The sequence below is a fragment of the Drosophila kikkawai genome, chromosome 2L, assembly GCF_030179895.1.
Source record: "Drosophila kikkawai strain 14028-0561.14 chromosome 2L, DkikHiC1v2, whole genome shotgun sequence".
Classification (NCBI taxonomy): domain Eukaryota; kingdom Metazoa; phylum Arthropoda; class Insecta; order Diptera; family Drosophilidae; genus Drosophila; species Drosophila kikkawai.
In genome coordinates this window covers 16612196-16627712 of record NC_091728.1, presented here as the reverse complement: position 1 = coordinate 16627712, position 15517 = coordinate 16612196, and the positions used below count along the sequence as shown (strand labels likewise).

General features: G+C 39.6%; 2 protein-coding genes across 8 annotated transcripts in view; both read right to left on the bottom strand.

Annotated features, from left to right (window-relative positions):
- The window catches only part of Bsg (immunoglobulin domain-containing protein Bsg), a 33299-nt gene that overhangs the window by 6808 nt on the left and 10974 nt on the right, over window positions 1–15517 (bottom strand). For all 7 annotated transcript variants that reach the window (XM_070283316.1, XM_070283317.1, XM_041775896.2 and 4 more), the window contains exons 3-6: window positions 2120–2237; window positions 699–859; window positions 494–601; window positions 215–409 (exon numbers count right to left, since the gene is read on the bottom strand). In XM_070283316.1, coding sequence (XP_070139417.1) covers window positions 215–409; window positions 494–601; window positions 699–859; window positions 2120–2237 — 582 coding nt within the window. The remainder of the gene's footprint in view (window positions 1–214; window positions 410–493; window positions 602–698; window positions 860–2119; window positions 2238–15517) is intronic.
- Window positions 4282–5725, bottom strand: LOC138927934 (uncharacterized; the record flags this gene model as incomplete). The annotated part of the gene is made up of 2 exons (XM_070283436.1): window positions 4282–5393; window positions 5464–5725. Coding segments are annotated over 2 exons (1353 nt in total), but the record flags the coding sequence as incomplete, so codon positions are not given.

Here is a 15517-nt window from a genome sequence, read left to right as displayed (position 1 = left end):
TGGTATAAGAGTGCTTCAATGGGTTCAATATAGTTAATTAGAAAGAAAAGATGCTAAGGTCACCGAATAAATTGATTTTTGAATGGATTCCTCAGAACCAAGGTTAAATTTATATAATCGGAAACCCAAAGATCACGACGAAGCCCAGTGAAGGGGTGTCTTTCGATGGATTTTATGGCCTGGAGGCGGCACTCCCTGGTCTATTCAAACTTACCCTTAACACGCACAGTTGTGGTGTCGTAGACAACAGTGCTGTTCACACCGTATTCATTGGCCGCATTGCGTCCAAAGCACTTGTACTCGCCTCTGTCGTCCAATGTCACGTTCTCCAGTGTAAGAATGGAGTTCGGGACTCCATTGTCCTCCTTGAGGACGAACCGATCTGTGGCGTTCGTCAGCGTGATATTGCCTGCAGTGCGGTGGAAGGGAAAGAGCGTCAAGTTAGATTAAAGTTTCAATTTTGATTCCGACTTAGGCTCAGACTCTGACTCACCAAAGGTCCACGACAACTGCGGCTTGGTACCTAAAACGGTGCAGGTCACCGACATCTTTTCACCCTCCACAACGGCTGTATTTGAAGGCACTCGTACAACAACGCGGGCTGCCGACGATAAAGGATATCAATCAATATGGGTTTGGGTTGCGATTTGTGGGTCAATATTGGTTATGGCTATGGGCGTATGGGTCTGGCCACTCACCAATCACATTGATATTCTTGGACTCGCCGTCGATCTCGCAACTGTAGAGTCCATCGTCGTGAGATTCCGACCTATCGATGATGAACTTCCTCTCGGCATCGATTAGTTTGAAGCGACCCCTTAGCGAAGCCACTTCTGTCACCGCCGTTCCGTTTTTTTTCCTAAAGAGGGATATGTAAAACGGGTATTAGTTAGGTAAATATTATTCTGTCTGCTCTGGCCTCTATAATCCCGAGGAAACTTTATAGTTTTTCTCATTAGAACATCCCAAAATTCCTTCTGTCTTTTTATTACATTTTACCATGAAGCGTCCATTTTAATAGTTAGTAGTTGTGTATTTTGCTAATTGCCATTTTTCTCACTCTGTATATATTTACAAGAAAAAAGACAATTTATCTAAATGAATTCTACAGTTATCGCCGAGTCAGCCGGCTGCACCTTCACGAGGAGTGAACTTTTTCCGTTCTCCTCTCTCTCTCTCTCTAGGCGGTCTTCCTTGGTCCTCTTCGCCCTCTTCGCCTTTTGCCAATTATTCAAAGACTAATTCCTCAGCTTGGCACACGCAAAGTTTGGCCCTGGCCCCAAGAGCAAGAACAATAACAAGAACTCAGGACCGAGAACTGAGAACGGAAAACTGAGAACCCGAGACTCGGACAGGTCCCGGAATGAACAAAAGTGTCATTACCATTACCAGACCCCTGAGCAGAGTCGGGCGATCCAACTACCAACTACTACTACTAACCAGTCCCAGACAGGAAGGCACTTTCCAGCAACCACCACCTCTGCAGAAGTGCCCCCCATCGTCCATTCTCACTACTCCCACTCAGGCGTAACACACCCACCCGTCGTCTCCCACAGAATGGAACCGTATTGTACCCTTTGACGAGAGGGCTATGCAAATTATTCGCACAAGATTTGCGACATAAATTGAAATATAAAATATATGCAAGCTAATAGTTCTTTGGTTCTTTATTAATTTATTACTTTTTTTTTTAACTTCTTACAAATCAAGTTTCTAGCACCAACGGGTATTAGGGAAGGTGGGCAAAACTAATTTTAATTAGATTCCCTTAAAGATCCCTTCTTTTTAAGTATCATGATATATGTATGTACTTTTTGGTTTGCCATTGTATAGTGTATTCAGTGCTTCCTTAGGGTCCTTCACTCTTGTTCTAGGCACCCAGGTTATGTCAGTTAGGCAGTCAGTTAGGCGGTCAGGCCAACATAATTAAGCAAAAGTGCTTAGCTGTGCCGTATTAAAATGATTGCTCTTATAACTACTAACTATGTGGGACACAGACATCCCATCCCATCCCATCCCAACCCGAGCCCATTCCAATTCCACCCTCGGGGCTGGCAACAACGTCCCCCGGATATTTTTGGGATATGTACAAGGTTTCGGGGTGTTCGAAATGACTTACCATATAAGTGGGGCCGTCGGATCGGCGTCTCTCACGTTGCAGCTGAGCACCAGCGGCGTTCTGATGTCGTAAAATTTCATTTGATGCTCGACATTGTCATAGTTTGGCACCAGCTTATCTGGAGATGGTATAGATGGATGGGAACAGATATTAGTCAAATATTTGCAGGGGCGGCCATTGTGTTCATTCTAATAAATGTTGGGTACGCGAAAACGTTTACATAAAGGAACTGCTTAAACAAAGTTTATATCTAATAACTTGTATATAGAGATAAATATATATATATTTGCTTATAGGAATAAATTGAGAACGAGCTTAAAGTATGGGAAGTTTGTTGGTGGAGCATTTTCGAGAGATTTCTGAGGGTTTTTTTTTTTTTTTTTTGCTGAGAGATGAGAGCTTGAGATTTGGTTTTGAGTACTGGACTAAATTGCTTAGGATAGTATGATGATTTAGCAACACACAAATCACTAATACCAAATCATAGGTAGAGCAAAAGAAGGTATACATATAATATTAGGTAAAACTAAACTAAAACTAAAACTAAATAATACGTATAAATAAAACAAAAGAGCATACAATTTGGTCAATCACCGAATTTTATTATATTCATCCTCTGTTGGGGTCTCGTATAAAACACATTTTTGTACTATTTTAAAACTTGGACTGAAATCAAATAAACTTCATTTTACGCTGCGTACGAAATGAGATTACGGTATTTGATTATTTATTATCGTTTTTTTGGTATGTATATATAGTTTATGGCTAGTTAGTTAGTTTAGTTAATAAATCGGTAAAATGTATTGGTAAAGTTAGCTGCAATGTAAAATAGAGCAAAAATTTGTAGATTCATATTTATCGATATACACGCGTAAAGCTACACACTGCGATATACCAGATATCGAATTAATCGATATGCACGAAGCGCAAGCAGAAAAGCAAGGGAATATATAGAGAGATATATAGAGTAAAAAGAGAAAGAGCAAGAGAAAGATGGCAGTAAGACAGGGCGAGAATCAGCGACTCATCACGTGGCGTGTTTTTTCGCCTTATCTGGCACAGACCGACCGACCGACCGACCTGCTGATAATCACCTCGTAAGCCAAAAGCTGCCAATTGTAAACTTATGCGTCATCGCAAAACTGGCTGCCAATCAAATGGGAATTGAATCGAAATCGAAATTGACGCCGCGCTGTGCACCTGCCAGCTGTGTGTTCAACAATCAGAGTAAACAACGAAAGAAAGCAACGAAACAAAGCCAAAAAGAAAAGGCAACGCAACGCAAGGCAAATGCAAACGAAAACAAAGACACAGATAGGACAACAAATGAAATCAAGAAAAGGTAATCGAACAAAAGACAAAGAACAAGAAGAAGAAGAAGAAGCGGCAATGATGAAAAAGTTCAAGCAAACAACTCAAGCTTAACTTAAAGGTGTGACCATATATGAATGTGTGGGTGTGTCAGTATGTCGTAGAGAGAGCCAACAGCTAGCTGTCAAAGTCAGACAGAGACTGAGAGAGCGAGAGACAGAGAGAGAGCGAACGATTAGCTTTTAATTTAAAAACCTACAACACCAAAATTAGACTAGCGAGGTTAATGCAATGGCAGGATGGGGGCTGCAAGCAGGAGGGGGGCTGATGAGGAGGAGAGCGAGCGTGAGGCGGGGGAAAAGTGAGCTGATGTCAATGCGGTCCGATGGAAACAGCGATTGGGGTGGAGTGACACAAACAATTGCAATTGTAGCCATGACTTTCCGACATGTTCCCGTTTTCAATTCTTACGATGCAGTTATCAAACTTTTGGCAATTTTAAATCGCTTCAATTTAAATTTTAATTTGCCTTTTTTCAAAGTGTTTTTTTTTTAATAAGAATAAGTTTTTAATGAAAAGCATTCTGTTTAAGTATTGCATAGACAGAACATTTAATTATACATACTAGAAAAATAAAAACAGATTAGTATTATTATAGCGTGGGAATTTGAAAGAACCCTAAGAACAAAAATGATCGATAAATCCAAAAAAAACCCATTTTATTTGATTAAAAAATTATTTTGACATGCTTTTGGATTGCTAAAACTCATTTCTTGACTAATCAAGGCAAATATTGACAAAACTATCGATAACAGCAATCGAACGAATTAAAAATGGGAGCAAGGCTGCATTTATTTTTGTACGATAAAGATTTACAATGGCGATTTCGAGAGGCACGAGCGAGATAAAGCCAAAAACGAACAACAACAAAGTGGGCAAGTTACGAGTTGAACTTTGGTTAGTATTGTGTATGTGTGTGTGTGAGCGAGTGTTTCGTGGGTGTGTTTGGTGTGTGTGTGTGTATGTGGCTCACCCTTCTTGTCAGGCAAGAGCGTCTGATGCTGCAGATGCCCTTGACCACCCATCATCGTGTGGCCACTTCCGCCAGCAGCAGCACCACCTCCCATATGAGCACCTCCTACAGCTCCATGTCCATGTCCATGTCCATGTCCATGTGCGTGACCACCTCCAGCCATCATCATTGAGATTGTGCTGGTTGCTGCTGAAGTCGTGGTCTGCTGCTCTCCACGTTCACCTCCTCGGGCAGTTGTGACGCCCCCACCGCCGCCCATTAATGGTGGCACATAGTGCGGTGCATGGGTCTGATACCTCTCGTTTTGGCCGAGATTCGCGTTCGTAATTGGCCGCGGCGGCGGTTGCAGTTGAAAGGCGTTCAGCGTGTGCTGCGCTTGCTGCTGCAGCTGCTGCTGGTGGTGGGCGTGGTGATGCGCCGTGGTCAGGAGCAGGCCGGCTTCCGTGGCAGTGGCAGTGGCGCTGGCTGTGGCTGTAGCGGTGGCAGTGGGATTGTACGACTGATTGTACAGTATGGTGGGTCGCTCCGGCGGCGCCACAGTGTGCCCTTCGTTGTACATACTGAAGCGCGGCGGTGGAATGTCTGGCGGTGTGTCAACACGGTGGATCATCATGCCGCCGACGCTATTTCCCCCGCTGCTGCCGCCGCCCGCCGAGGGATGCCACGGCATAGCACTGGACGAGGTGGTGGCATTCCCGTAACCAAAGTGTGACTTGTGCTTGTGGGGGAAACTGAGCTTAAACCGTTCCTCCGCCGAGTCGGGCGTGAGCTCGTCAATCGTCTGATAGCCGGACTCGGTGGGCTCGCTGCTGGAATCGCGTACGTGCAGCATGAATGCGTTGTCGTGCCGGTGGTTGCACTTATAGCTTCCCTCGTGCACCTTGAGGGCTTGCTGCACGCTAAGGATGGCCTCCATCTTGTGCTCGTCACCTTTTAGCCAGATTACACAGAGCCAGGTGAGTTCAGGATCAGGATCAGGTGGCCAAACGCGGATACTCACCTGCAATAGGTTTCTCCTCCAAGTAGTAGTAATGTTCGTCCCTGAAGTGCCGCAAATTGTGGCGCTTTATCGACTCGCCGTCCTTAAGCCAGTCGATTCGCTCGGTGATCGGGAATACGCAGATGATCGAAAACGGTTGGCCCACTTTCACATGAGGATCGCCGAAGTAGATAATTGGCGAACCACCGATCTGAATGGGCTCATCTCTCAGTTCTGCTCCCACAACGAGAATCGAGCGTTGGTAGTAAAAGGATTCGAAGGTTCAGGAATCAAGGAGGTCTCACAATGAACTTACAAACTAGTCTAGGAAGTATTGGTGGTCAACGATTGATTAAGAGACTTCTTTCATGACTAGTGATTGCAATGGTATCATTCTCTCATTTAGGTGATATTTTGCTGTATTTTTCAAATTCATTATTGATTGTAACTTATTTTCTATATCTATACCAATACAACCGACTAGCCTTAAAAATCTTGCTCTTTAACCATTGCAATCGATTCGGAAATCATAAATTCGAATTGGAAATTCAACACAAAAACATAATGGTGAAACCAAAAAACGATCATCAATATTATACTCTCTAATAATGAGTTCAAATGCTATATGTGAGTATATGGCTTATATTATGTGTGTTTCTTTCCCGTTTAATGGTATTTATTGAACCAGTTTGCGATCGATTGTTTGCGATTATTTGATTTCAGCGCCAAGTTGCAAAAATATATATATATAAATGTTGGAATTTATCTAGTCGAAATGCTTATGCTGTTGTTGTGGCAAGTTTTTTTTTTATCTTTTGACGGCGTAAAGGGGTAGGCTAATAAAACACATTTACACACACAAAAAGAAAAAACACAAAGAATTGAAACAAAATGGAAAATGAACCAAAATAAACCGAAAATGTATGTTTACGTAACGGTGGAAATTAACATTAATTTATGTATCGATGAGGCTCTTTTCTACTGCACAGAGTGATTTATCGTTACTTAATCGATACATGGGGAGGGAAAGAGACAGGCAGAGGCAGAGTGCTTTGCTTGTGTTATATTTGATTTTCCAACACTGAACAATAACAGATAAAACAGTTGAGGTAAACATTTACATTTCCCCACGTATACCATTTATGACTTTTTCTTAACAATACACTAAAAATCAATTGTAAGCAACTCTTGTAACGGATTTTAATTTCCATATATAATTTCCATATGATATAATCAATATGTTTTCACGTTGTACAAAATGTATACAAATTTGAAGGATTTTAGTGCACTTATCTTTCATTATTATTGCTTGAGAGATAGCCATAAAATATACCCCTAATGACAAAGCGAAACTACATGGTGACGTCACGCAAATATATATATATTTTTTTTTCATTTCAATGAATACATTTGTTTTTATTTATGCACTCAGTTTGCTAAAAGTTTACTCATATCAGTAACTACTGATGCATACATACACTATTTCAACAAAAACCTTAGTAATTGGATTTTTTCATGACTTTTGGTTTCTTCCAATCAAAAGGCAAAAGCCAGTTAAAGATAGACGAAAACAGTGACGTCAATGACCAAAACTGTGACTGGTTTAAACTGCATCTATGACGTCAATACCGACCGGTTTTAACTGCACAGACCAAGCCGCAGAGAATTCACCTGTCGCCGAAGCCTTGTACCCGTATCCCATTAGAACTTGTTGAATTGTTGGCGGGTGCGAGAAGAAAATGTTATCACTAAAGTACCTGGAGATAACACATTCCGAAAAACAGCAACAACGACAACACTGTCATAAATAATTGTGTACGCTTATTTGCTTGCCGGATGTATTACAAAACGAACTGTTGAGGGCTTGATAAACATATACAAAAAAAAAATACAGACAGGGAGCATAAGCACGCAGTCTTATCAGCTGATTAAGGCAGTTAGCGAGTGCGGTTGGACAATGTCTTTATCTTTGGCTTTATCTTTATCCCTATCGCCGACATCATGTCAGCCTTACACACACGTTTGCACATCACTTTAGTTAAATTATGTTTACGTCTCCTTCGCCAGCTGCTGACATTTCCCTTGCCATTTTCTTTCATCAAAATTAACCCACGAGCATCCTTAAACATAATATATTTTAGGTAAATAAAACTAAATAAATATAATAAGTATTTTTTTTTTAGTATAAAATATAGCCCTTAAACTTTATATAAGGCTTTAATTAAATTTTTTAAGTATTTAAGTTAAATTTTCTAACGGCAAAACTTTTGGGATACATTACATGAAAAGGACATGGGAAGCCAGAGGGTTAAGTACAGGGAAATGTAGATTTTTCCGCGCACACACACATATACTTCGCACAGAAAGAATGAGAGAGGAGTGCGAGAGAGCAGCTACAACAATTTATTTCACAAACATGTTACATGCACGAGTCGCGCTGCCGCCAAAGTCTAAGCCACCTTCTTTACAGCCACTCTGCAGGCACGCTCCCAGTTTTCCCAATTTCCCACCCAACGAATGCCGAAAATGCTTTTGTCACTTTGGACAGCGCGTGAAAGGGAGATGGGGCAAGGCAAAACAAGGAAAGCAAGCATATTGCAGCCGGCAGAAACAGAAACAGAAAGAGAACGAGCAAGAGAAATACAGAAAGACAGACGGAGAGCGTGAGAGAGAGAGAAAAAGAGACACAGACAGCGGTCGCAGCTGAACAATATTATAAATTTATACAACACACTCTCACTTAAATATATTTATATATATATACATACATATGTATGTATGTACCTCGCAGGTGCCAGGGCTTCCGTCTCTTTAAAATTAAATTAATTCAACCCGAAAAGTGACTTTTTGTCACCGCTTAGTGAAAGAGAAAACCCAAGAGGACAACGCTGCGTATGCGTAATGTACTAAATTGACCGCGTATGCAGGTTATCATTACGTATACGCAATGTTGTACATCCTTTTATAAATATTACGTATGCGTAACTTCTGTTATCTCCCCACTAGAGAGCTTAAACAAAGGCTCCAAGTCTCTACTAGTTTCACATTAGGTATACGTTATTCAGATTACGCACGTAGTCTTAATAAAGTTAAAAAATATAATATTTTAAGATCCCCACATATGCACATCCCTTCTTTGCTCCATCAACACAAACAATGTAACCGAAAAAAAACACTAAACCCGAAAGCAAATTTCCTTCGGAAAACACAAACCGCAACATTAAGCAAACTCTGGCGAAAGCCTTTCGAATGAAACCAAACATTTTAGATGGGCCTGCAGCCCTGGTGTACATAAGCACACCTTTACATTCCTGTCCCTCCTTCCTCCTTTTCTTGCCATCTTCTGTGAGAGGCAAGCCCTAAACGCTAAAACCACTACGCAAGTTGTTGTTTTTGTTGTTGCTGCCGCCGTCGGTCGACAAGAAATTTATGGTTTATTGCTTGTTCATCTAGCATAGTTTTTGTCGCATTCCCTCGCCTCTGCCAAATAGAAAACAAATGAATTTGAATTCCGGGAAGTGCGAGGTAGAGCGGGGAAAGCAGGCCGGCAGGCAGGCGTCTAAAAAAGCGCAAAACTAAAACTTTATTTAATCAAATTTATGGGACTGCCTGTAGTCTCTGTGCAACGCCCCCCGCATCGCACCGCACACATGTGACATATTGTTAAAGGCATTTGTCTTTTGTCTTTATGTGCGTACAAATTGGCATGCATAAATACGAAAATATACGTTTCTATATATAGACTAGTGTGTGGTGGTACATTAAGGGTTTTTTGATATTTCGAAATCATGTGGAAATCGATGTAAGTTATTCGTGGCCTCAATTAATTGTTTTTGATTAATTAATAGAGACAAACTGAGTATAGATGAGTTTATTAAGGTGTTAAAAGGCTGATTAAGTTAACATAAATCAAATGTGAAGACGTAAAGGTCTCGTTTAAAGGCAATCATTATTAAGTTTGATTTAGTTTTATTTAAAAAACCTTATCATTAAGTTTACTTTTGCTGACTTAATTAATAAATACCAACCCAAGTCATTACAGAAATTCAAACAAATATTACACTGGACATAAGCATACAAATATCTACAATATACACTCAAAACGTCTTTGTTCTTCTCACAACTAAAGGTTTTTATTATTTTTTAATGATGGCCTTTTGGATTTCTAAAGAAACCGCAAACACAGAGTCAGAAAATTAAATGACCGCCGTGTCATGGTTGCTGCAATAGTGTTGCTTGCTGTGTCTTTATTGCTGCTGCTTAGCATGCGCTTGCTGTTTTTGTTGTCGAAATTGTTATAGTCGAAAGCAATTAAAATAAAATTTACACACAGAATTTGCAAAACCTCGCGAAACCGACCGCAAAGTGCACGAGAATTACACTAAACGCCAACGGGGATGTGCGAAAAAAAAAACAACCAATACAACTAAATATAAGAAAAATTAATTAACACCGAGTGAAATTTTGTGAACTGTGTTCTAGAGGGAAGGGGCAGGGCTTGTGTGTGTATATTGGTTATTTTTAGCCGGCGCTGCGCACGTGAAGGCACAGTTTTAAACGCACTGTACACGGCCCAGGCAGGCAGACGGGTGCAAACTTATTTGAGGCAGTTATACGGAGCACCAGCACCACCAACAATTTGGAAACTTTATGAAAATCTGATTTGTAACTTTTGCAGTTAAAAAGTTTAAGCTTACTCTCTCCCTTTTGTATAAAATTAACAAAAATGTCATGCCTTAAATTTAGTATGTACAGATTTGAGTTGATATCCGGAAAAAATAAAGAAGTCTTTAATCGGTGATATTAACTATGTGCTTATTCAGTGCTTAACTTGAAGGGTTAATTGCAAAATGATGATAATTTATTTTTACACAGTAACACATGACCTTAACACATTAAACGGAAACAAGAGTCACTATAAAATCTTTTAAAAATATATTTAAATAGAAAGTATAACAAAGGAACTTCCAACAAACCAATTAACTTGGTTGTGTGTAAATATTCAATTGAAAAATTAATCTTTCCATTCATAGTCCCAACTGATTTTCTTTAAAATCACTTGCTTGCTTACTCCAAGGATTTGTTCTCTAATTATATAATAGATTTTTCCGAAAACGTTTAATTTTCCAAAGTGGCTGACTGATTGACTCAATTGAGGCATCGACCACCGATCGATCGATTGATCGAGAGAGAGAGACAGACCGCCTGTCCAATCATCGATGGGTCAGTGAACGCAAAGTGAATGTCGGGCTGTTCGAAAATTCATTAACCAAATTGCATGAGAAATGTCAATTAAATGCAAAGAACTCGTTACACACACAGACACACTTGACGCACACAGATACTTGACTACAGATACTTGGCAATCAGATACAGATACTCGCACCGTAATGCGAGCAAAACAAAGTAATTTAAATGACAGCGGCGAACGGCGGAGCACAAATAATGAGAGGGTGGGAAGCTCGCTGCTGAGTGGGAGAAGGTAGGTGTCACTTTTAAAACGCGCCAACTAACCATTATTGTGATTATTATTATCATGCTTATCATAATCAGCCAGAGATTTATAAATAAATATTTAAATACGCAGCCGGGTTACGCGACCGAGCGAGAAGCTGCAAACACAATGGGGAATGGATGATTCTGGCTGCGGCCAGGAGAGCAGGGCGAGCTGGGGGCGCCAGTCATGTGTCTAGTGGCTTGTGTGCGGGTTATACTATACAGCATTCATGGTAGTGTTCACATAGAGTGTTTGCCCGGCCGCCAGTGTGCGTGCGCGCTCGGGCTGCTGTAAATTGAAATAAAAAATTGTTTGTCTATTTTAAAATTAGCAAACGAAGCCCAAACGAAAATGACGAGGCGCGCTCTCGTTGCGCTAACCGTGCGATATGTCTATTCCCTCCCCCTTAACCCACCGCCTAAACCAACATCCCTCTTTCCCTACAGCCACAATATCTCGTTGAATGTGCCATGTAGTTTGTGCAGTTTAACCAAAACAACAAAAGCTATAGCGCGGTGGATAACAAGACCACACGCAAAGCAACAATAACAAAAAAGAACTACAACTGTTGCAGTTGCAATTGCAGTTGAAGTTCACTTTTAGCGCAGATAAATTGGCAGGACCTTCAGGGAAACAAGTTTGAGATAGCAACAAATGCACAAAATGGCCACGGATAACTTTATTGGCATGTTAACTTTACTCTTCTGTATTTCTCAGGGTTTTTTATCATTTGGATTTAAATTAAAAAGCTGGGAATTAATTTATTTGTACTATACTTAAGAAAGTTTATCTATACACTTATACATTTTATTCATCTACAAATTAATATCAATTTTATAATTAACACAACACGATTTGGAAATTTCAATATGAGTTTGAGTATTTTATCTTTAAGATAAGACTAGGCTAACTCTAAATGAAGACATCCATTTGTTATTCGAAAACTGCTATTTCTAATTAAGAATAAGCAATTACAACATAAAACATGTTGAAATCTATTTAATATTTAAGCCCGCCCCAGAGTCAAGTCCCCCAAAGGAGTACCCCTAATGGCCAATAACCATCAGGTAACATTGGGGATTAAATGATATATAAATACAATCTCTATTGGCACATGGGGAACTCAGAAAAAAAGAACTTGAAAAATGTTCCCTCATTCATTTATCTGTTTGGCTTTTGGCCTTTGGGATTTCTTTTTCTGTGTTTTGTTTTGTCGGACAAATGCACATTAGACGTATTTAAAGCAAACAAACATTAACAAAACACTTGTTTAACGTTTTCAAGTATGTAGAAATAACAGCGGAATGAATATCTTCTTTGAATACTGTGTGTGCGTATACTCTGGCTTCTGGCTTCTGCCTTGTGTCTGTACATAAATATTTTATTTGCTTGCAGTTGCTGTGTCTAATTAAACGAAATAAACATAGGCTAAATTTAATTTCAGCCTCTCTAGTGGCGGTTTTACTCTGCTTGGCCATGGAAAACGGGCGAACCCGGAACAGGGAATCGGGCATCTTCGCATCTTGTAGATATATATTGGTATTAAAACATTTAATGAGCACATGTAGAGGACGTATAGAGGAAGGTGTTTATAAGCTGTTGCTGTGCCAAGGTTAATATGATTACGTTTCAAATTTCAAATTCTTAAGCAAAAGCTCAATTAGTGTTAGCATTAATGGCTTTAATTCCATATTTAAATCAAAAAATAAATAAATCTTTTGAGCATTATACTATTATATTTTGTACATTTTTGGCAGAAACACTGTCAGTGGTATCATTGTTTGGAAAAAAAAATGAGAAATCATTGCGCTTTGCATACATACGTCACGGGCCATCAGAATTGATCAATAATTTGTTGGCCCCGCATTCGAATGTCTGCCAGTTTTCTTGAATATTTCATTTGAATGCCGCTGCTGCCCTGCTTTCGTTTCGTTTAGTTTCGATTTGCCCAAGGCATCATCTATCTCTCCCTTCAAGACTACTATAGGTTCCTGCCAGCCCCCCTGGATGCGCCATTTATGTCAATTATTATTGGCTTTGGCACAATTGAATACGAAACGCAAATTGATGTGATGTGAAGAAAAGAAAACTAAATCGACAAACTCGCCAGATACAACAAATGTATCAGCGCGCACACACACACAGCACACACGGGTAGTTGCCAATTTATTTATGTATTTATGGTACTTGTAAAAAAATATTATTGCCCCGCACAGTGAATGCTGATGGATGTGGTAACGCTTTTTAATTGATCATTGCTGGAGGAGCAATTGTTCTAGAAAATTGACGCCATTTATTGGTGCCCATGTTCCTTGTATTGAATCGTCACTGTTTTATTTTCTTTAATGCTCGCCTGTACTTTTGAACCCTGAAACAAAGGCGCCTTTAGTCGCCTGGGGAGCAGAGCGGAAGAGCCAGTCAATGCCAGTAACGCCGGGGAACAAGCGATAAAGTTGTTTTTTCCAAAGCCTTATCAATATTTTTTTCTGTACACACATACATACATATAGAAATATATAGCTCTGATATGGCGGCATCACTCGTTCCAAAATGTTAATTAAAAGCGTTCAAATATTCATGTATATTATTGTATTAAAATTGAATTTATATAAATGCTATATTTTTATAAGCTGGCAATTTACAAAGTTTCCTAGCCGCAAATATCCTGTAAATTTGCTTTTCAGCTTCTTTGCATATTTCCCTGTACAGTCGGTGGTTCACCCGGTCGACACAATGGAAAAATTCCTCACTTTTCTACGTCTGCACTGGGTTTCGTGGAAATATAGCGACAACAATTCCCAGACAGTCACTCAAAAAAGAAAATATTTGAGCAAAACAGACTAAAAAAAAGAAAAGAAATGGAGGGAATACAAGAGAATGAAGTGGAATATATGTTTCTCGGGCCGGTCAAACGGGGGCTTTCTGATTGATTGGGCGGCCAAAGGGGAAAAGCTGAGGCATTTTCCTCGGTGACGTTGTTGGCGGACTCTTCGCTTTGGCATTGCTTTCCCGATGAAAAGTCAAACAGAGAGAGCAGCGTTAGCAGCAGCAGCAACAACAAAGGTCGCCGAAGCACTTCTGGCAGACAGTCAGACATTCGAAATACTCACATCTATATAATCTATACACAGATATATGTATACATTTACATATATACCGATATATATTTGTATATATATTTATATATATATATATATATATATATATGGGTGATGCACAGTGGGACATACGCAATTGTCTTTAAGTGCGAAAAAATAAAAATAAATAAAAAGAATAGAGAACAAAAGGATGAAAAACGAACGAAAACTTGACATTTCGAAGGAGGAATATTTTAAGAGCAAAGAGCGAGCTGCAAATATACACGGCAAGGTATGTATATTTCTATATTGTTCTCACGCAGAAAATAACAAAAAATCATAAAGACCAACACTATATTTATTTTTAAATATAATGCTTAGCCTATAACAAAGGCGGGCAATGCTGCCCACACACACTGGCGAATAGCACGGATACCAGCGTCTGAAAGGTCTGCTGTTAAATGTGTGCACTTTAAGCTTTTATCGGGTACCTGCTAATAAAAGAGCAACAACCATAAAGTCAAGAGCAGCCAGGGGGTGGGGGGGGTGGTGTTGATATATAGATAAGAGCGTTAAAATACAACTTTGTTTTTGTGTGCTCGACACATCCCTCTCTCTCTCTCTCTCCTCAGATGATTCAGTAAAATAGCAGGGAAATGCAGCGCTGCGAAAGGTGCACACGCATTTGCATACACTGAGGAAAACAGAAGGCCAGACGAAAGTCAAGGTTGCAAAATTTGATTTACGACCGTTTCGGGCAGTCTGCGTCATAAAACTAAGAGAGAGTCCGAGCCGTATTCTAATTTTGCGTCACTAGACCTTAATTAAATTGGCAAGTGTATCCGATAAAGATATGCTGGGATGCTGCTTTGGCTTATTATAATGAAATTTTCGAGTAGATGTAATCTAGCATACAAATTATATCATCGTTTTATTGTAAACACAAATTATTCGAATAGGTTCCTGTAATTATCTATGCATAAATGCATCCTGATTCTATTGAAAAATAGACCGTATTTTTTATTTTAGTGTGATAAAGCATAAGTTTGTTCAAGTTTTCATGACATTATGTTTTTAGGTTTCAAAATGAATTCCAAACGTATAATACTTTTTTAGTAGGTAACAACACAAATTAAATAAATTAAGATTTCCAATGAAGTAACATGAAGAAGGCAGTGTATATTTTACAGATTTTATAATTATCAAATGAAATGTATAATGTACCGATCACTTTTTAGAGGATCCTTCAAACAGGGGTTTTTCTTCCTACGAACTAGGTCTGGTCTGTTTTCTTCCTTTTTCTTGAGCTTAGATTTTTCGCCGTGTACAAGACATACTTACAATGCCTGACGTATATGTATTTATGGACGTGCCCTGTTTAAGCAACCATTATCTGGTACGGACCGGAAACACAAGGCAACCTCTATATGTATATTGAAGACCGAGAAGAACGAGCAGTAGCCGTAGCACAGAAAGAAGAACAGTGCAGAATGTACCCACA